The sequence below is a fragment of the Coregonus clupeaformis genome, chromosome 4 (genome assembly GCF_020615455.1).
Source record: "Coregonus clupeaformis isolate EN_2021a chromosome 4, ASM2061545v1, whole genome shotgun sequence".
Lineage (NCBI taxonomy): Eukaryota > Metazoa > Chordata > Actinopteri > Salmoniformes > Salmonidae > Coregonus > Coregonus clupeaformis.
Genome location: NC_059195.1, coordinates 12816370 through 12840693, shown reverse-complemented (window position 1 = coordinate 12840693; position 24324 = coordinate 12816370). Strand labels below are relative to the sequence as shown.

The 24324-nt window shown below is 43.2% G+C and overlaps 2 protein-coding genes across 2 annotated transcripts; one reads left to right on the top strand and one right to left on the bottom strand.

The window, feature by feature from the left end:
* Positions 1-500: 500 nt before the first annotated feature.
* On the top strand, positions 501-7954 carry nemp2 (nuclear envelope integral membrane protein 2). The gene is made up of 9 exons (XM_041866258.2): positions 501-526; positions 1442-1551; positions 1797-2037; positions 2140-2212; positions 2918-3008; positions 5055-5169; positions 5899-6124; positions 6271-6471; positions 6695-7954. Exons 3-9 carry the CDS (start codon positions 1839-1841, stop codon positions 7086-7088), a joined length of 1299 nt encoding a protein of 432 aa, XP_041722192.2. The 5' UTR covers positions 501-526; positions 1442-1551; positions 1797-1838; the 3' UTR covers positions 7089-7954.
* Positions 7955-8060: 106 nt separating this feature from the next.
* On the bottom strand, positions 8061-20339 carry LOC121553235 (major facilitator superfamily domain-containing protein 6). Its single transcript, XM_041866265.2, has 7 exons — positions 20062-20339; positions 16902-18497; positions 12634-12731; positions 11346-11507; positions 10218-10316; positions 9631-9893; positions 8061-9263 (listed from the first exon to the last, which is right to left on the bottom strand). Exons 2-7 carry the CDS (start codon positions 18491-18493, stop codon positions 9087-9089), a joined length of 2391 nt encoding a protein of 796 aa, XP_041722199.2. The 5' UTR covers positions 18494-18497; positions 20062-20339; the 3' UTR covers positions 8061-9086.
* Positions 20340-24324: the final 3985 nt, after the last annotated feature.

The following is a 24324-nucleotide window of genomic DNA, read 5'->3' as shown; positions in this document are numbered from 1 at the left end:
GTGTAAAGTTGGTTTAATAAACCGTCCATTCGTAAACTCAATCCTCTGTCTGGACAGTTGTTCTTTTATGATCTAGTCAGGTCATCACAATATATATATATATATGTGTGTGTGTGTGTGCCTCCTGTTCCCTGCCAAGCCTTTTGTGCATATATCTATCATAGCTAAGCTCTAATTTTCAACAGTAATAGGGCAATAATAAACCTAATCAATCAATGAGTCTCTGATAGAACTCTTCTTTTCATTCATGCAAAACAAAGGGGACTCTATGAAATGAGATCGATCCAACATGGTACTGTGCAGTGTGGTAGCCTATTAACTGCAATTTTACATTATTCTACCCCTTTGTTGTTGGTTCAAAGGATTTATAGGAAGTATTGTTTTAGTGCAACAATTAAACACTTACTGTAAATTCAGGTCCACAGCACAGCCACTGGTGAACGTTGCATCCAAGCCTTGATTGCAATGTATTTCACATCTTCCTTAAGGATCCACGAGGGGGCACCACATGGACACGTCCCCAAAGGTACTCGGAAATACTTTTGTTTTGTTATAATCACACACATTTTCGAATGAAGCATCCAACTATCCCAGGCAATGGCGTTATTATTGATAAAATAATAACTTGATTCTTGCTTGCAACACGTATTATTTAGCCAGAAATTGCCTAAACACGCTCATACTTTCAGTTTCAATTCAGATGCTGATCAAGGCTAAAGCAATCAATCACGGAAGCGTGAACTATTTTATTGAAAAACGATATCAAAACGAATGAATACATATTAAAATCACAAATCACATAAATGTAGATTTTTGTTCGCCAGAGAAAAATGTGATCTGTTTATCAATATCGTTTATTTTGGTCTAATTCCTAACCACCGAGTTTGAAAGTGGAGTCAACAACAATAGCTTGCTTGCTAACAACAACAACTAGGAATGATGAATCCTTGCTCCGATATAACAATGTTATCAATTTTATCGGTACTAGTAAATGTCTTATGTGTACAAGTTGAAGGAAGCCTTGGCTTTTCGGACGCAGGTGAATGTTGTAGCTAAGTAATGACTGTAACGTTAGCTAGCTAGCCTATCTTGCTAACGACAGTATATATCTTCTTCCTATCCACTATTGTTGTTAGGTAGCTAGCTAGTTGGCTATTTAGCTAACTAGTCTGTTTATTTTGTATAACATCAATATTACTGTGTGAATGGTCTATTAATTAATTCAGTGCAACGCTTGTTAGTAGTAACGTTATCTAACTAAATAAATTAGCTAAATGAACCATTAACATTAGCTAGCTAGTGTTAGCTAGTCCATGAAGAGCAATACTCTTGTGAATTTACTTAGCTAGTTACTAGCCATTAGTAAACTAACTAGTTAACTAATTTCACATTAAATATAGCTACTATATCTGACTAACAAGCTATTGTTGTATTCTTTCAGACTGCACATATCTGAAAGAAAATCAAAACACCACCCATTTTGGAACAAGATGTTTCTGCTACAGTTCTGGCACAGTGATCAAATGGAAAGACATCTGGTCCACCTTTCAGGTAAGAAAGTTACACCTGTCCTGTAGGTATACCATGGGTGCTGCTTCACAACAGCTCATGATTAATTGTTGATACGAAACACAAGACACCTTTTGTGTGTGTCTATATGCTCCCATACAAACAATAACTTGTTGGTATGAAATTAGGCAAGTTACTGCAATGACCCAATAGTTGTCCTTACTATGTTGTAACAGCAACAAACCAAACTTTGCTCCTAAAATGCATCTATCTGACTCTTCTTCAAGGTGCGTGTGACAGGTGAAGAAGGGGTCTACATCGTGTACCCCATGGAGGGGACCAGGAACTGCTACGAGCCAGACCACGTCCTCACGCTGTCCTGGTGCCTGGTCGACCACTATTGGCCTCCCAGCCCCAGTGTGGCCAGGGAGAAGAGCCTGGACATCCCACTGGAGCAGGAGGATGTGTGCTTCATGGTGAAGACCCCGAGGGCCAACTCTGAGCACTCTCTACATGTCAGGGGCAAACGTGAGATTATTTTATTGTTGTTGTTGTTGGTAATTGCAGTTAACCTACCGGTTTGGTCTGAAGTTCAGAATGATTATTAACAGCCATACTCCTTACTTACAGGGCTAAATAAAATACGATTTGGACTCTTTGCATGTGGCCTCGCCCTCTTCTACTTTGCTGGGGCTTTGTGTAGGTAAGGTTTTACCATTCTCATGCTGGGTGTATGTTAGTTATATTTAGTAGCTCTGTCAATTCTATTGTCCTGGTAAACATGCAGTGTAAGATATTTATTTTTCTACTGCTTTTGGCAACAAAAGCCAATGCAACTGTTTTTATCTCAACATCAAATAATTTCTGGGGAACAATTACCTTACTGTGATTGTTTTCAATTAAAATGGTCAAAAAGAAACAAAAATAGCTTCTTAGCAAAATGCAATTTCTCAAGCAATAATTTTGCTAGGACTGTCTGGGAGTGGTCTGAGAGAGGGGCCTAATTGGAGGAGCCTTATGGGAGGGATGCGCAACCTGAAAACTAGCTGTTATTAGCAGAGAGGAGGGCAAACTCTCTTAGTTATTGGTCTATTAAATTATACCAAAAACCCCACCCAGCCAAACAAGCTGAAATTTCAGGCAGTCTTTTCATTAAAAGTGAGTTATCATAATTTTCACAATTTCAGTATTATTCCAACCTCATAGTGTGGAAATATATATATAATATAGGAAAATCACATTTTTGACTGCACTGCCCCTTTAAAGTGTGAATATTTCAGTAGCAGAAGAAGAACCATCCAGTAGGTCACATATAGTTCTACAACTGAATTGACCCTGTGATTGAGCTATTCTAGGTTGATTAGTGGTATTACAGAAAACAATAATGTATATTTTTCTTTTTTGGCAGGAGTTCTTTGTTTTTTTATTCCTTAGGAATCTCAATGGGAGTCCTCTCCATTGTTGTCTTTCTGCTGTTGATCCTGAAAAACGTTATACCGGTAAGAATCACCTTTAGGCTGTTACTGCTTTAGGCTAATTATAAAAGGAGCCCCACATTTCAATTTGACAAGCTTTGCTAATCAGTACAGTGAATGCACTCAATACTTAATTTTCCTGCATTGTTTACCATAGCCCTTTCTTTACACAAGTACGCAGTGGCTGTACAGTAACATTCTATACATAACGTCAGAGTTCAGGGTCTCCGCTTCACAGCTCTGTATGGGTTTTGACAGAAGTTGCCCCATCCCTCCTGCTAATTTGGCAACGTTTTTGTTGTCTGAGTGAGGCAAATGCTGTAAATTACAAGGACTCAATGTAATTTGAAAGACGTAAAGGATGATAATAAATACCGCTTTGATGTCTTGCAAGCAAGCCTGTGCACTTCACTTTTCCATATCATAAAACTAATGTAATATACAACCTGAAGAAGGCACAGTGATGCTGAAACGTTTGTGGTTTACCCAATAAATTACTGGGAGCTTGTATATAGAGTGTGCGACTCGCCGTTATTCAGCACCTCTACCAACTTTTTTGTGTGTGCACCAGCTCATGCTTTTTATTATGCAAGCAAGCCAAACACCCTTGAGTCCAAATGTGCATGTAACTTTTCCATATCATAAAACTCATGTAACATACTGTATCAACGTTTATGATCACTATGTTTGATGTACAGTTACAAGTAGCCATGGTGTTATACCCTGGGTTGTCCTGAACAGAATGAGCCTATGTATGTTGTATTGTGAAGAACGTTTGCCGTGGACCACGCATCTGGGTCAGGTGGGCATAATTTGAACGCTTTTTATATTGCCAACATGTCTAGCTAAATTATAAAATACGATCTTACAGTGTTAGGCTATCACAAGGCAATTCAGAGAAGCAGATCGTAATTTTGGTGCGCTTAGAATGGAGTCATGAGTGCTTCTCTGAATTGCCTTATAATTTAGCTAGTCATGCTCAAGGGCACATCGACATATTTTTTACCTTGTTGGCTCGGGGATTCGAACTAGCGACATTTTGGTTACTTCCCCAACGCTCTAACCGCTAGGCTTCCTGCCGCCCCCAAGAGAGTCCTGTTGTCATGTGTGACAAGCTCCAAAAGTATTGGGACAGTGACAATACAATTTTTGGGGGGCTCTGTACTGAAATGATAGAATACTATGAGATTAAAGTGCAGACTGGCAGCTTTAATTTGAGCGTATTTTCATCCATATTGGGTGAAGCGTTTAGAAATTACAGCACTTTTTGTACGTAGTCCCCCCATTTTAGGGGACCAAAAGTATTGGGACAAATTCACTTATGTCTATTAAAGTAGTAAAAAGTTGTTTAGTATTTGGTCCCATATTCATAGCACTTAATGATTACATCAAGCTTGTGACTACAAACTTGTTGGATGCATTTGCTGTTTGTTTTGCCCAATACAAATGAATGGTAAATAATGCATTGTGTCATTTTGGAGACACTTTTATTGTAAATAAGAATAGAATATGTTGCTAAACACTTCCACATTAATGACAGTCTGCACTTTAACCTCATAGTCATTGTATTATTTCAAATCCAAAGTGCTGGCGTACAGAGCCAAAACAACAAAAAATGTGTCACTGTCCCAATACTTTTGGAGCTCAGTCTATATCAAAGGCCATTGCACTGCCTAAAGACTTCATCAAAATGATTAATCAGGGTGATTGATCGAAATTCATTTTAGTTTAAAGTGATGGGAGACACCCTTTCCTGGACCGAACAGCCACTTATTCTTAGCTAGGAGCTATACCCTCCACCAGCCCTCTATAACGAAGGGTTAGCCTACCACCCCAGCCCACTCTGATCTAGCCCCCTCAGAACTTGCCCTTTTGGACGTAGCCTCCACCAGGCCTGTAAAACCAGACGGCAAGAGCCCAAACGTGTCACTCTGGCCTGTCCTAAAGAGAGGTGTCTTTAACTACAGAACCCAACATTTGGAGAGAGTTATTCGATAGAGAAAGAATCTTCTGGGTTGCTTAGCTGAATTAGGCTTACCCTGTTATACTACCTGCCTGTGTCACCTCCAGAGGGGCCTGTTCATCACGCTGTTTGGTGCTGGCTCCGGCCTGTCCTACCTGGGATACCAGAAGTTGTTCAGCCACTGGGAAGAAATCACGACGCTCTACTGGAGACATGCCTTGGGTGAGTTGGTTTAGTTAAGAGATTGTTGCTTAAAATAAGGTAAGAACTAGGACTTGAGTTGTTCAGTTAGCAGTAGGAAGCATTTAGCCTACATTGAAATTCTGTCTGTGTGAGGCCTTGCACATTTGAACCCAGTATGAACACTGTTTAAATGAAAGCTCCTGATAAATTGTATGTTTTCACTAGACATGATACCGTAATATATTCATGACTAATGAGGATGGGTCAGTGTCCACTCTGAGTCATTCACTCCCAGGAGGCTGTCATAATATGAGGGCCAAGTGGATGTGGAGTGGTGAAGTAGCCTACAGTTACTGACTGCCTCTTCACACTCCTCAATGCAGTGTATTTGCTGCCAAATCAATTTGCCCTCACTCTATGCACACACTGGGTTGAAAATGGTTGAATCCGCAGGCACGTTAGGATTAAGAGAGCGCGGCAATGCTGCTGGAACATTGATTTCTGTGCTTGGAAACAAAAGGGCTTTGGGGGGATTAGCATTCAAATGTGTTCTTTTCACCCTTACTGGCATGCCTCAAATCCACTGGGTTCCACTGTTCCAATTACACAGGGCTTTCAATTGGAGTATTTCATGTAACCGGTTACGTTTTTGTTTCTGCGTCTTTGCTTATGTTGCTTTCTCTATAAAATATTATAATCGCATTGAACCAATATATCTCTCCATTTCTCTCTCCCTCTTTCCATCACGTCATCATTTTCTCTTTCCAGGCTACCTGGTGGTAACAGGCCTGATCAGCTGGGCGGTCTGCTACAAGCACGGGCCCATCAGCAGCGAGCGCACCCTGTCCCTACTGACCTGGGGGCTCCAGTGCGTGGCCATGGGCCTCATGTACTACGGGGTGACCTACCCCCAGGCTTCCTACCTATTCCTGGGCATCCTGCTGGTGCTCAAGGCTCTGCCCTACACTTACAGACTGCTGCTGGGGACATGCAGGTACACAGTCAATTTGTAGTTAGACATTAGATATACTACTAAGGTGGATTTGGGTAATGGAGACTAATAATAGAGGCTTTTTAGCAGATGCTTTCGATACAAAGGTGTGTGTTTGATTAGTGGCTGTCCCTCCCTCTCTCCCCCAGGCTAACAGGGCGTCTCCTGGCCTCTCTCCTGGGTGTGTTTAGGTGTAGCAGGAAGCCCAAGGTGCGCCTCCTCTCAGATGAGGAGTACAGGGAGCAGGGGGAGGTACACACCAAGGCCTCCCTTGAGGAGCTCAGGGAGCTCTGCACTACGCCTGGCTTCCCTGCCTGGGAAACGGTCCTTCGACTACGCTCCCCACAACGGTATGGGACAAACTACACTACTCACATCCTAACTACAGTAGGAGGTACCTTATCCACAGTCCTCAGGATCAGCTCCCTGCATTTAAAACATCACAACAGTATGAGACCTCCACACACAAATATTCTGAACTTTCTGCTCTAAAAGCACCCAGCTGATGAGAGCTTGACTGAACAGAGTGCTGGTGAATGACTCAACTCTCTGCTAACTGTTTCTCTTTTCTAGGTTTGCAGCCTTCCTGAAGGGCGGCGGCGGCCACGTGACCCCGGGGGAGCAGCAGAGTCACGGGCAGCAGTACGGCCCGGGAGGAGCCAACTATGAGGACATGCTCTTCCCCGCCGCCTACCACAGGCTGCTGGGGCTGGGCGCCGACGAAGACCTCAGCGAAGATGAGATGGACAGCTCCGCCAGGGCTCCGCCTACACCTAGCCCCCTCCCCCTCTACACCCCGACCACTCCCACCACCATGCCCCGTCCGGACAGCTGCACCCCATGGCAGCCCCCCCCCTACAGCGCCCCTTTCTACCCTCCCTATCCTCCCGCCGCTGCCGCCTTCATCCCGCCTTCAGAGCCCCACGTCATCGAGGACGTTGAGGATGAGGACATGGAGCTGTTCTAAGATCAGAGTTTAAACCTCTGTAGTTGACAGGTTGGTTCCTAATATGGCCAGTTAATAACACTAGGGGGCAATACCACTCAGGTTGATCTTTGGGGTCCATGATTGATCAACATCTTCATACAGAATGAATCGACATAAAACACATTAACAGCTAGGTGTATCAATTAAGCTTCATCATATGTCCCCACATAGAATTCCACTAGAGATGTAGTCAGAATGATTGTGACTCATAATTCCACCTAAGAGGAGACGGGGGGGACTTGGTGTGCCTATCCTATCGTGGCTCAGAGATATATGTATCTTTTAAGGGGGGGCCTTGAGTTAATCTGACTTTGGGGTTCCCACTCTACACTGCAAATCATCTCAAAGCAGAATTCTCCATCTAGATTCAAAAACTCTGTATCAAAATCGCAGGAATCACCAGGATGACTTTGAACTCATGTTTACAGCTCTCAGGTAAACCGGCAACAATCATGAGTACATTGTTTTTCCCCCCTCCTGTGTGTGGTAAGTGCCTGGGGTTATGAGACCAGCTTCCCTGCTGGCTCACTGTAACGAACTCTCATGTACTCTCTTCTTGGCTGTGGAATCCAGTGAACTACTATCTACCACCCCCACCTGGCTGCTTAGGAAACTGCAGCCTCAGGGACAGCCAGAACAGCCGATCACATGATTTTGATTGGACCATATCTGTCAAAAGCAATGTTTTTCTCCCCCAGTCCAGATTTTTTTAAATTGTAATTTTATATCAAACCACATTTTTAAGTGTTTTTGTATTTGGGGCATATTTTTCATGTTAAATTAAATTACAAGGATGATTCTTTTAAAGGTTTGTTTTAATTAATAAATAAGCCCATCCTTTTCCAGTGACATTGTATTGTGAACTGATGTTTCACCTTGAAGAGATACAAAAAGGCCACAGTGCACTGAGAGAAGTTGCCTGATTTAAGATGCTTAGGCTATGTAGCAGACAATCCATGTCATGTAAAAGGGTCATTACATGTCTGAACAGTTTTAGATGGTGCTGGAGGAAAGCAGTTTGACATATTTGCAATTTCTGTCTAAATAGGACTGTAGTTAAATATTTGATGTTTGTGACATTTTGGCCAGGCATTGGACTACATTTTTCATTTGACAAATATGCATGTGAAAATACATTCACAGAGGGGGATCTCCAGAACTAATGGAGTTATAGTTAAATAGACATTATAGACCCTGAAAGCCTGGTGGATATCAGATCTGACACAATCACTTCATAAACCTTTTTTAAATAAGTATATTTTTCCACGGCATCAGTGGTTGATAGTCAGACTAGACACAGTAAACATTTACATGTAAAAGCAGGGCCACGTTCAGGAGAGCAACTTGTTTCAGATATAGCCTAGTATGTAGAACAAACATGTCTCTCTGACTTAAAAAATAAGGATTCCTGTCAGTTCTAATCATAACATTTCTATCTGCATCATTCCACAACGTTTTCCTATTGAACGTGCCCCTAAACTCTATGTAAGAGAAATCTCTGCCGTCCACATCCCACAAAGCAGCCATTACACACACAGCTATTTAGATTGAGTGTGTCACTTCTGCATGAGTGTGATTCGCCAACTGATGACGAGGCTCAGGCACTTGTGCAGTTTGAGGGTCATTGAGACAAATAGAGCCCTATTCAATCTAACCTAATATCCAGATTTCCAGGACAAGTTTTAAAAAATTGCTTACAATTTTTACATCCATTTGAAAGTGCAACAGTAGCTGCTTCAAGGCAATAGCTTTTCCTCAGATCCCTAAAGGCACTGGTTAAGTCCTCTCTGCTAAGAGGACAAATACAACCTCTCATTTTGGGCTGTATTTTTCTTCCGTCCAGTCTGTAAAAACATACTCTCCACTCTTTTTATAACTTCCGCCAGCCCTTGACTCCATGTGGGTTGGTGGTGTTGCTTGGAAAACATTTTGGGACAGTTCCTCAAAATGTGCAATGTGTCTCCCCTTCCCACCCCCTTACTGTGTGTGGGCAGTGGGGAGGGGTGGTTGGTCAGCAGGCGTAGGGGGATCCTGGTCAGGTAGGGGGGTTCCCCCCTGAGAGGGTCCAGTTTGTGGGGACCTGCTTGGGGGGTCTTGGGATGAGGACTGGGAGGTTTCCTCTGTTGGTTCATCTGTGCTAATCTCATTTATCTCCTACCAAACAGAACAAAAGTAAAGTGTTGCGTCATAGTTCTTTTTAATACTGTAAGTATAGTACTTGGCACAGATATGCAAAAATACCCTCATAAAATACAGTTCTAAAGGCAGGTATTATATTCTCACCTTTCTTCAAAATGGGACGCATTAAATAAAAAAGACAGTTCTCAGGAGGACATTATACAACATGGAACCTTGGCTGGAACATGCACAAATCCCTAGATAAACCACCTGTGTTCCACATAAACTACCTACTGTTTCATTCTCTGCCCAGTGACATGCGCCTTTGGGCCCAGCCTCAAATCACAGCCTGAACCTATAAGTATATGCCTGAACCGCACGAGCTGCCACCCTGTCTACCTACCTGCAGCGGCTGATGGTTGTTGGCAGGGCTGCTCCTGGCCAGGACAGCCATCTCTCTGATCTGGTGCAGGGCGAAGGCCAGGGTGACCCAGGGCGAGGCAGACACCACCCAGGGGGGCTTGCTCAGGTCCTCCTGCTCCTCCTGGTGCTTGGTCTTCCTTGGTGGTGGCGTTGTGGCGGCGTTATCTGATTGGATAACGTCGATGGTCGCTATGGGAACAGGACTGGAGGGGACGGGAATGTTCTCAGCCAGCATTTTGGTGTCTGGAAAACAACGTAAGCTACATTTTTCATAACGATTACACATGCTTATTCTGCTAAGGTGTCTGGCCTAACAACTACCCCTATTATTAACATCCTAAACATGATTCATGCAGCATTCTAATGTCTATAAATATCTCAGTTGCTGATTGAAAAACTGGATTTAAAGTTAGTGGTAGTACATGTTATGCTTGCCACATTGGGAGCCAGTCACTTCTCCATTAAGGGGCATAATAGGTGCAGCAAATGCTGTTTTTCTGTAAGCCCATGCAGAGGCACGGCCTGAAGCAGACAGGGTAGGATAAGATCAACTTTATTAACACATACTTTTCTCCCCACTCTGCACAGCCAGCCATTGGATGAGAGCGAAGAGGAGGAGGATGACGAGGGATGCCATTCCTATCCCTCTGAAGGTGTGGGCTGCTCCTAAACCATAACCCAAATAGACAAACGTGTTCACAGCACAGTATTTCTTAATTCCAAATCAGCCCCTACTCCTTAGGCCAGGGGTACTCAACTCTTACCCTATGAGGGCCGGAGCCTGCTGGTTTTCTGTTCTACCTGATAATTAATTGCACATATCTGGTGTCCCAATTCCCCTACATTTTTGTTTTTGTTTTTTGTATTTCTATTTTTTATCCAAAGCGACTTACAGTCATGTGTGTATACATTTTTACGTATGGGTGGTCCCGGGGATCGAACCCACTACCCTGGCGTTACAAGTGCCATGCTCTACCAATTGAGCTACAGAGGACCACATCAGTCCCTGATTAGAGGGGAACAATGAAAAAATGCAGTGGAACTGGCTTCGAGGTCCAGAGTTGAGTTTGAGGGCCCTAGGCATTGGAAACAAAATCTTCAAATACATTTATGTATTTCACTCATTGCTTTTCATATAACACAGAAACTGAAAATCAATGTCCATTTCAGCACTGTAAGGGATATATTTTACCCCCAAAAAAACATGTTTCAGGGCACAGAAAGAGACACACAGAGTTGTTATTCTGGGAGTGCAGCCAAATGCGTTCCAGACCATAGAATTCCTATCCTAATGATTTAAGATGGGGCTGGTGGTAGTTTATTAAGAGTTAAGACCTGGATTATTTTATGAAAACCATGGAGGACAGGGCATCCTTATAAGGAGGGGAGGCGTTGTAAAACATTTTGAAAGGCATGTGGGACCACTGTAACTGTGAATACAATTAGCTGGTCATGTAGGAGTCACTGTTAAAGGTACAATCTGGAATCTGCAATAATTACTACTGTTCTCAATGGTCGTTTCAATTAATGAACATTTAACAACAAAATGACCATTGAACAGCAGTTTATATTGCAAATTGTACCTTTAACGAGTGACACCAATATCTCTCGTTGGTTGAACTGGGGACACGCAATTCAATTCAATATAACTTCAATACAATCCAGCTGGGGGTTTTTCATCACAGTGGCTCTTACCAAAGAAGTTGACTAACACTCCCCCCACCATGGCCCCACAGCCCCGGCCCAGCCCCAGGTGCAGGCCCTGGAGGATACCCTGGGCAGAGGTCCTCAGCTCTGGAGGCACAGCAGCACTCAGGTAGGAGATACACGCTGCCCACACTAAGGCATGGCTCACACCTAGATACACAGAGATACAGAGAGAGTGAGTGAAAGAGAGACACACACACTCAGGCACATCCACAAATACACATACATCATTACACTAGGTCGGGGCAGGGAGTAATACAATTAGGCCGAGTTATTGGCTTGTTAATTTAATATAATTAAACCTCCCTACTAGGGAAGAGATATACAGTAGTAGGTAATGAAAATAAACATCAGTAGAACAAACAAACATTTAAATGAAGTCCTTTTCACATTTAACATATAAGCAGAAACAAACAAACAGGCCAGGTAAACTGTAATTTGTTTTCATTAAAAGTTGTACACAACACTATACTTTTTGGGAGGGAAAATAAATACATTTTGGGAGCCATTTTCTAATTGATCTCAAAGGGAGAACATGTCCTGTGTGTGTTCGTGGCAGGTGACAGGCGAGAGAGAGAGTGGACTTAACCCTAGTCATTAACACTCGCTTGGGTGTGTCATGTTTGAACTGGCTCAACTAGCCAGTTTACATCCAACACGCCTAATTTTCTCATTGTGTAGCTACCAATAATAAAACAAAGCCATCAAACCTGCTACCATACCCTCCTTAGGCCCGTCTGGCTTGCCTCGCCCCCTATACAGCTCTTTAGCTAGCCCATATCGTCACTAACCTCCCAGACCAGAGCTACGGCCATCACTTGTTTGTCTTGTCATACCACTTCCTTTAGAATTGTGGAGATTTTGAAATTAGATTTTGTGTGTCTCTAAGTGTGTCTCTAAACATCGTTATTTGGTGTTGTTATGTTTCTAGTGAATGACTACAATCATAAGCGTCCTTCAATGTTACTTATTCGTGTATAGCTGCAACGTTGTAATTCATGGCTTAAATGTGGCTTTCAGGGTAGTCTAGATACGGAGGAAAGGGGCGTTTTCCAGGCGAAGGACAAGCTTTTCTTGTCATTGAGGGGAGAGTTCCTTTCCTGAAATGAACTCTGAGAGCCAACATGGCAACAATGTAAGTGCACTGTGGGCAGCCAGTCCAAACACTACTTCCTCCTCCTTTCTATCTAATGTCAACACTTATGCTAAGCTAAGTCAACAGATGCCGCCATGCGTGGCCGTGCCATGAGGCCCATGACACCCGGTGTAGCCTCACCTTGAAGGACCTCCATGGGCAGGACGACCCAGGCGTTCTCCAGGTAGGAGATGTAGAGGTAGCGGGCCGTGTTGCAGGCCAGCCCGATGTACAGCACCCTGGGGAGGAAGAGAAGGTCAGGTAACACTTTATTTCAATAGTCCACTACAGATGGTTTATAGATGTTGAACTTTCACTACTTTGTTTAACTAACCCTATAGCAAGTTATTATACACTGCTCAAAAAAATTAAGGGAACACTAAAATAACACATCCTAGATCTGAATGAATGAAATAATCTTATTAAATACTTTTTTCTTTACATAGTTGAATGTGCTGACAACAAAACCACACAAAAATGATCAATGGAAATCAAATGTATCAACCCATGGAGGTCTGGATTTGGAGTCACCCTCAAAATTAAAGTGGAAAACCACACTACAGGCTGATCCAACTTTGATGTAATTTCCTTAAAACAAGTCAAAATGAGGCTCAGTAGTGTGTGTGGCCTCCACGTGCCTGTATGACCTCCCTACAACGCCTGGGCATGCTCCTGATGAGGTGGCGGATGGTCTCCTCCCAGACCTGGACTAAAGCATCCGCCAACTCCTGGACAGTCTGTGGTGCAACGTGGTGTTGGTGGATGGAGCGAGACATGATGTCCCAGATGTGCTCAATTGGATTCAGGTCTGGGGAACGGGCGGGCCAGTCCATAGCATCAATGCCTTCCTCTTGCAGGAACTGCTGACACACTCCAGCTACATGAGGTCTAGCATTGTCTTGCATTAGGAGGAAACCAGGGCCAACCACACCAGCATATGGTCTCACAAGGGGTCTGAGGATCTCATCTCGGTACCTAATGGCAGTCAGGCTACCTCTGGCGAGCACATGGAAGGCTGTGCGGCCCCCCAAAGAAATGCCACCCCACACCATGACTGACCCACCGCCAAACCGGTCATGCTGGAGGATGTTTCAGGCAGCAGAACGTTCTCCACGGCGTCTCCAGACTCTGTCACGTCTGTCACGTGCTCAGTGTGAACCTGCTTTCATCTGTGAAGAGCACAGGGCGCCAGTGGCGAATTTGCCAATCTTGGTGTTCTCTGGCAAATGCCAAACGTCCTGCACGGTGTTGGGCTGTAAGCACAACCCCCACCTGTGGACGTCGGGCCCTCATACCACCCTCATGGAGTCTGTTTCTGACCGTTTGAGCAGACACATGCACATTTGTGGCCTGCTGGAGGTCATTTTGCAGGGCATTGGCAGTGCTCCCCCTGCTCCTCCTTGCACAAAGGCGGAGGTAGCAGTCCTGATGCTGGGTTGTTGCCCTCCTACGGCCTCCTCCACGTCTCCTGATGTACTGGCCTGTCTCCTGGTAGCGCCTCCATGCTCTGGACACTACGCTGACAGACACAGCAAACCTTCTTGCCACAGCTCGCATTGATGTGCCATCCTGGATGAGCTGCACTACCTGAGCCACTTGTGTGGGTTGTAGACTCCGTCTCATGCTACCACTAGAGTGAAAGCACCGCCAGCATTCAAAAGTGACCAAAACATCAGCCAGGAAGCATAGGAACTGAGAAGTGGTCTGTGGTCACCACCTGCAAAACCAGTCCTTTATTGGGGGTGTCTATTCCATTTGCACAACAGCATGTGAAATTTATTGTCAATCAGTGTTGCTTCCTAAGTGGACAGTTTGATTTCACAGAAGTGTGATTGACTTGGAGTTACATTGTGTTGTTTAAGTGTTCCCTTAATTTTTTTGAGCAGTGTATATCAATGGAGTTGCAGGTGAAAGTAAGGCCAAAGCTCATAGGTCAAACCCGAACTGTCCCTGAACAGACTTCTATATCCTTCATTCCCACACTTTGTATTTTATTTAACCAGGCAAGTCAGTTAAGAACAAAATCTTATTTACAATGACGGTAGGCCAAACTTGATGCTGGGCCAATTGTGCGCCGCCCTATGGTACTTTTGTATACTCAGTGTTTGTGGGCATGAACACATTACAACTACAAAAACAATGCAAATATACTGACACATTTAAGAAACACTTTTTTACATACTGTATGCATATTTTACATATATTGACCTTGGACATACAATGCTATAGGTACTGTTTTAGGCTTTAGGATATTTTTCTCTCATGAGCTATTTTCAGAGCTGGGTGTGTGTGGCTCTTTAAGCCTGTGTCATACAGTGAGTCATTCTAAACCTGGGGCAGGCTGTGTCTGACAACACTAGGACCAGTCACAAGGACCAGATAACTGCTGCACAGAGACTAGAGCTGGACAGGACAGGACACACTCATGCACACACTCATAAGCACACAGCAGTCATTTAACTGGTCATTGTGTTACCATACAGACACAGACAGCAACGACTATTTCAGTATTTGTCTCCACATAGTCTTAGGCCCCATGCAAATCTTAGTCAGCAATTTGAATAACAGCCTAGTATGATTTTTTTTAAATGTGTGCACTCACTCTGGATAAGAGCGTCTGCTAAATGACTAAAATGTAAATGTAATATGAAATATGCACAGGCATTTAGTTCAGGAGATCAATGGAGAGCCTTGAGAGAGCCTCATGCTGAAGTAATGGACAGGATTGGGTTACACGCATACATGTCCCCAGTGGAACAAAAGGCTTCCACAGGCCCTGCCAGCAGCCCAGGCAGAAACCAGGCCATCAAACAAAGATCTGACAGAGTCCAGAAACACACACCACACCACACACACAGTGGAACTCTGTGGGAGAACAGAAGCTTTCTCTCACTCCTCCATGGATTCAGCACAACATTGTTCATTCATTCTCTACAATGCTGATGGCATTGTAAAAAGTATAAATATTGGTATAAATGTTAATTGTTTTTACACATGTACCTGTATTTGTACTGCATATAGTGCTTTTTACAAACTAATCCATAGTTAGTTTATCCATAGTTTGTTGATAATATGAATGCAATGGTCAGAGACTTTCCCACTGTCTAGGAAACTGCTCTGGCTGCACTTAAAACAACCATATTTGAACAACATAAGTGGCTTTGTACTGGGAGACCAGCCCTTGGCTAACCCTTGTTATTACAAATGATTCATCCTGTTCAGAGAGAGGCGTGGGTGATTTGGCAAATGTCACCTGCCTGAGAAATATCACAGGGCAGACGTTAGACGGAAGAACTGACAAAAAAAATCATCTCTTGAGCACTCAGGATGGGTCTTCCTGTTTGCCTATGTTTCTTTCCTTTCCCAAAACACTGCATTTAAAGCTTTTGAATTGGAAAAAAACTGCTTGTCCGTTCTGCAAACTGTGTGCCAATTCGGGCAATGCCCACTTAGTCAACATCTGGGTGGCACCACATTCTGCCTTTCCCTCCTCTCCCTTTCTTTTGCTCTCAGAGAGAGAGAGAGAGAGAGAGAGAGAGAGAGAGAGAGAGAGAGAGAGAGAGAGAGAGAGAGAGAGAGAGAGAGAGAGAGAGAGAGAGAGAGAGAGAGAGAGAGAGAGAGAGAGAGAGAGAGAGAGAGAGAGAGAGAGAGAGAGAGAAGAGAGAGAGAGGAGAGAGAGAGAGAGAGAGAGAGAGAGAGAGAGAGAGAGAGAGAGAGAGAGAGAGAGAGAGAGAGAGAGAGAGAGAGAGAGAGAGAGAGAGAGAGAGAGAGAGAGAGAGAGAGAGAGAGAAGGCCTCCCTCTTCGAAATTAAACAGAGCAGAGCTCTCCCAATGTCTATCATTTTACCGTATGTTTGTTTGAGGCTGTTGGAGGGTCTGTTATAGCCTATGTGGCACACCTACATCTTCCATTAGCAGGTTACTGCATCACCCCTGAACCTCCCTTACACTCCCCTCACTCATTTCGTCACTCTGGCACTCAGCTTAAACTGGTCAAGTTCACACAGGGACAGGGCAGGAAATTAACATAGACTTTCGATTCACTGAAGGTGAGATGAATTTCAAAATACTTGAGGTTGTTTATGTTCACTGACAAAAAGGGAACAAGTGAAAAGTCTGAACAAATGATCCTTTCTGATAAGTCTAAATCCAAACAAATCTCCAAGAATGGTGAGCTATTAAGTGGAATTCAATTAAACTGAAAGACAGAAAATAATATTGTGACTTTGCATACACCTATACCAGAATACGCTTATTTTGGCCTTGCTTTTGTAGCCTGGTTCCAGATCAGTTTGTGCTGTCTAGCCAACTCCTAGGGTTATTGTCACGCAGGAGTTGACAAGACGTACAGAAACACAAACAGATCTGGGACCAGGCTATTGCTTTTGACCCATGCCCCCTTGATATACCTTATATGGCCGATGAGCTCGATGAGCTTGTGGCTGGTGAAGTAGGCTACCAGCTCTGAGATGTGGCTAAGCACCGAGCAGACTCCAAAAAGTGTGGTGGTCCCCTTCAGGTCCTCCAGGTGCCAGTAGAGGAAAGTGAACACGAAGCCGTAGCCGAATCCCATGAACCAGGCCACAAAGAGCACCGAGCCGTATTGCACACCGCACAGCAGCCGAAGGAGATCCCTGTAAAGGAACCGCTGGCTGACAGAACTTTGAGATTCTAACGATTCCACCGTATGCCCTTCGGGAGATGAAACTCCACTGGACGTTTGAGGAGACTCCACCTCCTGTCTCTTATCCTCCTCCACCTGGACCTCCATTGGCCGATGGTCACTAGTACTACTCTCAAAGTAGAACTGTGTGGACACTATAAAAGCAACGGCCATCAGGACTCCAAAGACAATAAAGGCTATCTGGTAGTTCTTGTAGTCGGGCACGATGCAGCCGGTGCCCTGGATGAAGAGCTTGATGTGTGTGTGGTCGATCCAGATGCCCACACACAGCATTGACAGGCCCCAGCCCAGGGAGCCCCACATCCTCTGCAGACCATAGCGGTCCCGGTGGGGGCCCAGGTACTGCAGGGTGCGCGTGTCCACGATGGTCATGGCCGGAGCACTGAAGAACTCACCGATGATGATGACCAGCAGGATCAGGAGAAAGATGGTCTCCACCTGGTCGTGGTTGGAGATGATGTCATAGACTTTGGTAGTGGCAGTTGGTTTGGTCGTGGTTAGATTTGAGGCAGGTTTTGAGCTGGCTGTTGTTGTTGCTGCTGTTTTTGTTGTTGTTGTTTTTGTTTTGGTGGTGGTGGTGGTGGAGGGGAAAGAGGTCGACATTGTTGTGGAGGTGGTGGAGGAAGGCACAGGTCCCGTGACATTACCACCATCGCTCCTCACATACCTGTGCAAGGGACCGCTAACTGAGCCTGATGCCAAAGGGAGGGGGAAAAAGTATCCAATCTCACCCCTGCGGTTCCTGCTGTGATTGGCCGACTGACCGAGGTGGGCGGAGCTGGTGGGGGACACGACTGTAGGTTTCCTCTCCACGCAGGTCATGGAGGCAGGCTTGATGAAGCCGATGCCGCTGTTGAACACCAACCAGCAGAAGACGGAGAACAGCAGCACCACCTTGCCCTTCTTGAAGCGGTCCGCCACAACCCCCCAAAAGGGGGCGCTGCAGAATTCGATGAAGTACCGTATCCCGACCAGCAGGCCGCTCTGGCTGGGCGTCATGCCCAGTTGCTTGTAGTAGACGGGCAGCAACGGGTGCAGGGACCCATAGGCCGCATAGAAGAAGAAGTAGAAGACCTTGGAGATGAGTAAGTGGTTGTCGATCTGCACGCAGTTCTTCTCCAGGCAGTCATTGCTGGGATTGGCAGGTGTGTCTGTGGGGGGTGATGCTGGACCTTGGGAGGCAGCGGTGGGGCCCGCACCTGCTGCTATCTGATCCAAGGTTTTGGACAGGGTGCTGAAGGGTTCTGCCATGACGTACTTCCTCTTCTGATCCTCCTCATCATCTGTCAAGATGGCCACCCGGTCGTCACTCGCCATCTCCCTGTGGAGGGGGGGAGGGAGAGGGAGAGAGCGAGAGAATGTTCATGAAAAATGCAATCACGAGCTGTAGAATTACAATCTTGACGTGACTTTTTTGGCAAGTTTTTGCATTGTGTGCTGTTTTGTTGCCAGAAGATGTAAGTGTTAATATTTTGATGATTGACACATAGTTTTTCACCCCACCAGAATTAAAGGCACATTGTGTAATAAAAATGTCTGACCCAGACAATTTGGGCAAGCTGGGGGGAGATGGGCTGGGATGTCCATAAGATTGCAATGATAGTTTTAAACACATTTTGAAGCTGTATCTTTTTTTGTTAGCAAAGACTCAAATGACAACAAAAACAAACAATGCATTAATACATTTTTTGGGTTATGAAAGGGTAAGACAATAAACTGTAATAAGCTGATAAGGCATTTATTCGGAATGTCTGTCACCTTACCTACATTCAACACAACTGAACAGGACATTTGATTCAATAAATCTTTTCAAACGCATTGTGATGTTGTTACGCGACTGTGTTGAGTTCATTTCCGTTAACTCTCTGAGTGAAAAATATGTGGGAGGGGCCTCATTATCATATTTCCCAGCATGCTTTGTTGCAGGTTGATATTTAGAATCATTTATTTTTAAATATATATATATAAGTTTCCTCATGCACATTGATTGATCTTATACTATACAAAGATAAACAACAAATATTTTTCCAAACTAATCCAATCTGTAAGGGGTTGGATTTATTGCACCTATTACTGAGATAGTTGTGTAATCACCATAGCAGTTATTCTGATAGCAGGTTGTGGGTGCTAAAATATTACAGAAATGAATGCAACAACCATGTTCTGTCACTAACAAACACAGTCATGGGTCGGTATATCTCACATTCACTCAGAAGGCATGCTGGGAAATATGCAAATACAGCTTTACAACAGCAACCCCAGTGTCTAGTGTTTAAAACCTAAATGCCTTGTGCTGAATAAACCTGTACTGGTGTTTACTTGTGTTAAAATCGAAACACTGTGACTCATTTTCATTGAAATTCTAAATGCCTTCACATGTTTAAAAAGTGTTACAGAAAAGTGTTAAATTATGTGTTCAGATCCTAAACACTTGGTTTTACAGTGATGGAGTATGATGTTCAAGCTCTTATATTTTGTTAAGTCTAGGCTATATGAAAGGCTCGGAAAATATAATAGCCAATTAAGCTACTGCCTCTACAGCAGGATACATGACTTCACTATTCCCTGTAGCCTAAAGAATTGTATATAAATGGTAGCCTATAACTGTGCTCAGACCAGACAGACATTGCTCGAGAGAAATATATTCGGGCATGACTAGAGAATAATAAACTGTTTTATCGCCGCAGCTCTGACAAAACCTATCCTATGCTTAGAAACGTTTCTTCTTGTAACCATACATTAAATTATTCTTTCTATATTCAATGTAGTCACTTAAAATGGTAAAGAAACACCGAGGGGACTTATCTAAGCTTGTTATTCCTGTGAACACAAACAAATATATTATTATTAAGAAAAGAAACAAATAGAAAAATATATTTTCTTACCAAAATTATTGTTTCAATGTTTCAAGGTTTCCGTGCGTCGGTTGTTGGAGGATAGACAGCTTGTATACAATGTAGCCTATCTTCTTGAGCCCATCATTTAGCTGTCCAATTGGCGACGACTGTCATAGGGTGAATAAACTGTCGTTTAAAGTCACACCAACAACAACAAAACTGTTCAATAGTTATCCCAATTATATGGGGCAAGTCATATTGAACGCATCTATTTCGGAGAAGTTTGCATTGACGTCATTTCTCACCTGCCCACAACTGCCAGACCATTTCGGAGTTCCAGACACTGCTGCTGGGGGAGGGCTTGCGTACGCACAGCCTAAAATGAGTCTGGCTGCCGGGCAAATCTAAAAACTAAAAAACAGGATGAATGAAAGGAATATGGTGGTAAGCAAATGGGGAGTTGCTTTTACATCTCAATTTATTATATAAGTGCAGATAAAGGAAAGGAGTAGAAGAAGCCAATTTGGAGTGTTGAGATGAGCCCTATTCCCCCCATAGAAAAACTGCCTTCGTGCCTGTCCAGCAAGGCACTTGGGGTAACGTGGGGTAACGTGGGGTTACTAGCCCAACTAGCCCCCCCCAAGAACACTGTCCAATTGCTGACACAAAAAAGCAACATTTGGTTAAAAAAAAAGTAAGTATGTGGATGATGGTCATGCTTAGGCAAACAAACTATGAAGGGAAATAGTTTACACTTAGTTAGTTATTTAATTAAATGTTGTTTTTAGAAAAGGGGTGTGGGAGTGAAGGAAAGATTCGAAAAGATGGCGGAGGCAGACGATGAAGGGTTGAGGGTTTGAATGGTGCTCCTGAAGAGTCCATGGTGGTGGATAGGCCTTCAATGCAAGCTGCAGGGGTTGCCTTTCACCAGATGATCCTGACATGTTAAAGGTTAGAAAGGTGGACTTTGTGGCCTTTATCGCAATGGTGATTAATGGCACTGCCAAGATGGAGGAAATATCTAGGAAGATAGAAATCATTGTGGTTGCGGCGGAACAGTTCCTGGGGCAAAAGTTAGTATGGAGTAAGTTAGTATCACTATTAAGTATGGATGTATTTTTTATTTTATATATTTTGTGGTTTCAAACCGTCCAGTTGGTGGCGGCAATACAAGTTTTGGATGTAGTCTGCCATAAAACCCACTGAAGAAGAAGAAGAAGAAGAAGAAGACAGAGTATGATGTTCACTATGAATTAGCCTTTTCCAAATCATGTCCAAATGATGTTCACATGTTTTTTTTTACCCATCTACCAATTGGTGCCCTACTTTGCGAGGCATTGGAAAACTTCCCTGGTCTTTGTGGTTGAATTTGTGTTTGAAATTCAGTGCTCGACCGAGGGACCTTACAGATAATCGTATGTGTGAGGTACAGAGATGAGGTAGTCATTTAAAAAAATCACGTGAGTCCATGCAAGTTATTATGTGACTTTTTAAGCAAATTTTGACTCGTGAATTTATTTAGGCTTCCCATAGCAAAGGGGTTGAATACTTATTGACTCAAGACATTTCGGCTTTTAATTTTGTATTAATTTGTAAACATTATTGGGTATTGTGTGTAGGCCAGAGACAAAACAATCTCAATTTAACCCATAAGTGTCTAAGCCCTGTCTAAGCTGGGGAGGGGTTCTACTAAGCTCTATGGAATTGTTTTAAGAAGGTCATACTATTTAGCTATTTTATTTTGAATTTTAAGATCCCTTGAAGTATCAATAAAAAAAGGAACAATTATTTGATGACAAATTATTTTTGGCCTTACTGCTATTAGCCCATACAAACACATTGCATAACAGATTCACTACATAGAACACCCCCCAAAAAATCAAAAAGGAAGTTTGTTCTGAAGTGTCTGTCCTATATCTGAGACATATAAGAAAAATCAGGATAAAAAAAAAATCATTTTTACATGTATTTAACCCCTTATTTTTGGCACTAAACAGTCTCCATAAATACTTCCATTCATTTTTTCAACTGGTACGGTAACCTTCAGATGAGTCTTGTGAGGCCTGTGGGCGTCCTAAAGCAGTCTCACCTTTCCACAGAGGGGTCATAATAGTTTGTAGGCCAAACCGTTCAGACTCTACAGACGATTTTGTGAGAAGACTGATTTTCCGGATGTCTCATGGTCTGACAAACTATCAGCTCTAGCTCTGTCACCTTTCACCGCAGATGCAGAAGTGCGACATAGGCGGATGCGGTGGATTGAGATGCATCCAATGCAAAAAAACAGATATCTCTAGCTTAAACTCCCTACACCCAAACGAGGGCATTGCGTTCTTCCACCTCTGGCCTGCTGGTCCCCCTACCTCTGCGGAAGCACAGTTCCCGCTCAGCCCAGTCAAAACTATTCGCTGCTCTGGCACCCCAATGGTGGAACAAGCTCTCTCACGACGCCAGGACAGCAGAGTCACTGACCACCTTCCGGAGACACTTGAAACCCTACCTCTTTAAGGAATACCTGGGATAGTATAAAATACATTGGAGTGTAGTTTAGCCCAGTGTAATTCAAGTGACAAAATACTCAAAAGTAATTAAAATACGTATTTCAAATACATGAAACAGAAATAACACCCATCTGTATATTCTATTCTGTTCTGTTCTTTTATTGATAAGCGTTTCCAATGACATCATTGGCGTGCGTCATGTAATTTTAATCAATTATGAGTAGAAATTGCCTAGTAATTGCCCACTAATTGTCTACTAATTGTAGCTCAGTTGGTAGAGCATGGCGCTCGCAATGCCAGGGTTGTGGGTTCAATTCCCATGGGGGGCCAGTATGAAAAATGTATGCACTCACTAACTGTAAGTTGCTCTGGATAAGAGTGTCTGCTGAAATGTAGTGTCATTAGACCAACATCTTTTTGACTACAAACATAGAAATGCGCTATGTTGACGTTGGGGTGGTTCTGGAAATGATGAAAATTAAGTTGAAAAATGTAGAAATGTCCCTTTAACCATCAATTGGGTTTTCATGCTGGGTTGACCAAGCAGTTGGGTATTTTTTTATGTAATCCTTAGGTTTAATAGGGGTGTGGCTTTTAGATCGTTATTTTTGGCCACCTGGGAGATTAAATGTCATTCCTGCTGATCATGTTAAGTTTTTACACTGCAATGTTAAATTGTCGTATAACATTATTGCACATTACATATTCTAGTACAGAAATATTAACATTATTATTTACATATTGTAACAAAATGGTTCTGGGACTTACATAGGCTTTTAAGAAATTCATGCACTTCTGTAAGCTTAATTAAAACTACAAAAGTATCAATGTTCAACCATAACATGTGATAACAATTCAACAAAACAGATTAACTGGAATGATATTTACTGTCACAGGTGGCCAAAAATTATTTCCCTAAAGCCACGCCTCCAGTCTTCTGATCTAACCTGCCGGGTCATATCTCAATAACCCAGCATTAACAAACATTTACATTCACATCATTTAGCAGACGCTCTTATCCAGAGCGACTTACAGTAGTGAGTGCATACATTTTCATATTTGTTCATTCTGGTCCCCCGTGGGAAAACACAACCCTAGCATTGAAAGTGCCATGCTCTACCAACTGAGCCACACGGGACCATGTGGTTCAAACCAACCTTGCTCTTTTAAAAAAATGCCTGCAACCCAGCAGTTGGGTCATCAAAAAAAGGTCTTATGAAATACATTTTTTAAATAATAATTTTAAAGGTAATGAACAGTCAAAATCATGATTTTCATGGAATGTGGTTATATTTTAAGGAAACCAAATCAAAGTTTGATGACCAAATATGAAAAATGACTTGCTTTTACGTTGATAAAGTTTGATCATAAAGTTACTGGTCCCTTCCCCCATGTCAAACACTTGGATTCATTATCAAGGGGACAAGGTGACGTGACCTTAACTCTAATTTGAATACACCAATGGTAACATGATATTCCCTTACCTAATTTAAATCAGTACCGCTATGTAACATATCGGAGAAGGCGTGATTGGACAAAATGGGGGGAAGGGTCGTTCAAAACTCTGACGAAGTTGTCAAGTCAACACATCCGTCAATGCTGCTGTGAATCATATCACAAGAGGCATGCCAAATGGGAGATGTAAAAATATATATTTGATATAATTGATGCAATTTCAATCCTGTTTTGTATTACAAAACTAGCTAGAGATGATTTTACTGCAACCATGCTCACTGCATCCAAGTTGCTTGACATAGGCGTTTCAAAGAGCTGTCAGTCAAGGCGATCTCATGAATATAAGCTCTCCGCC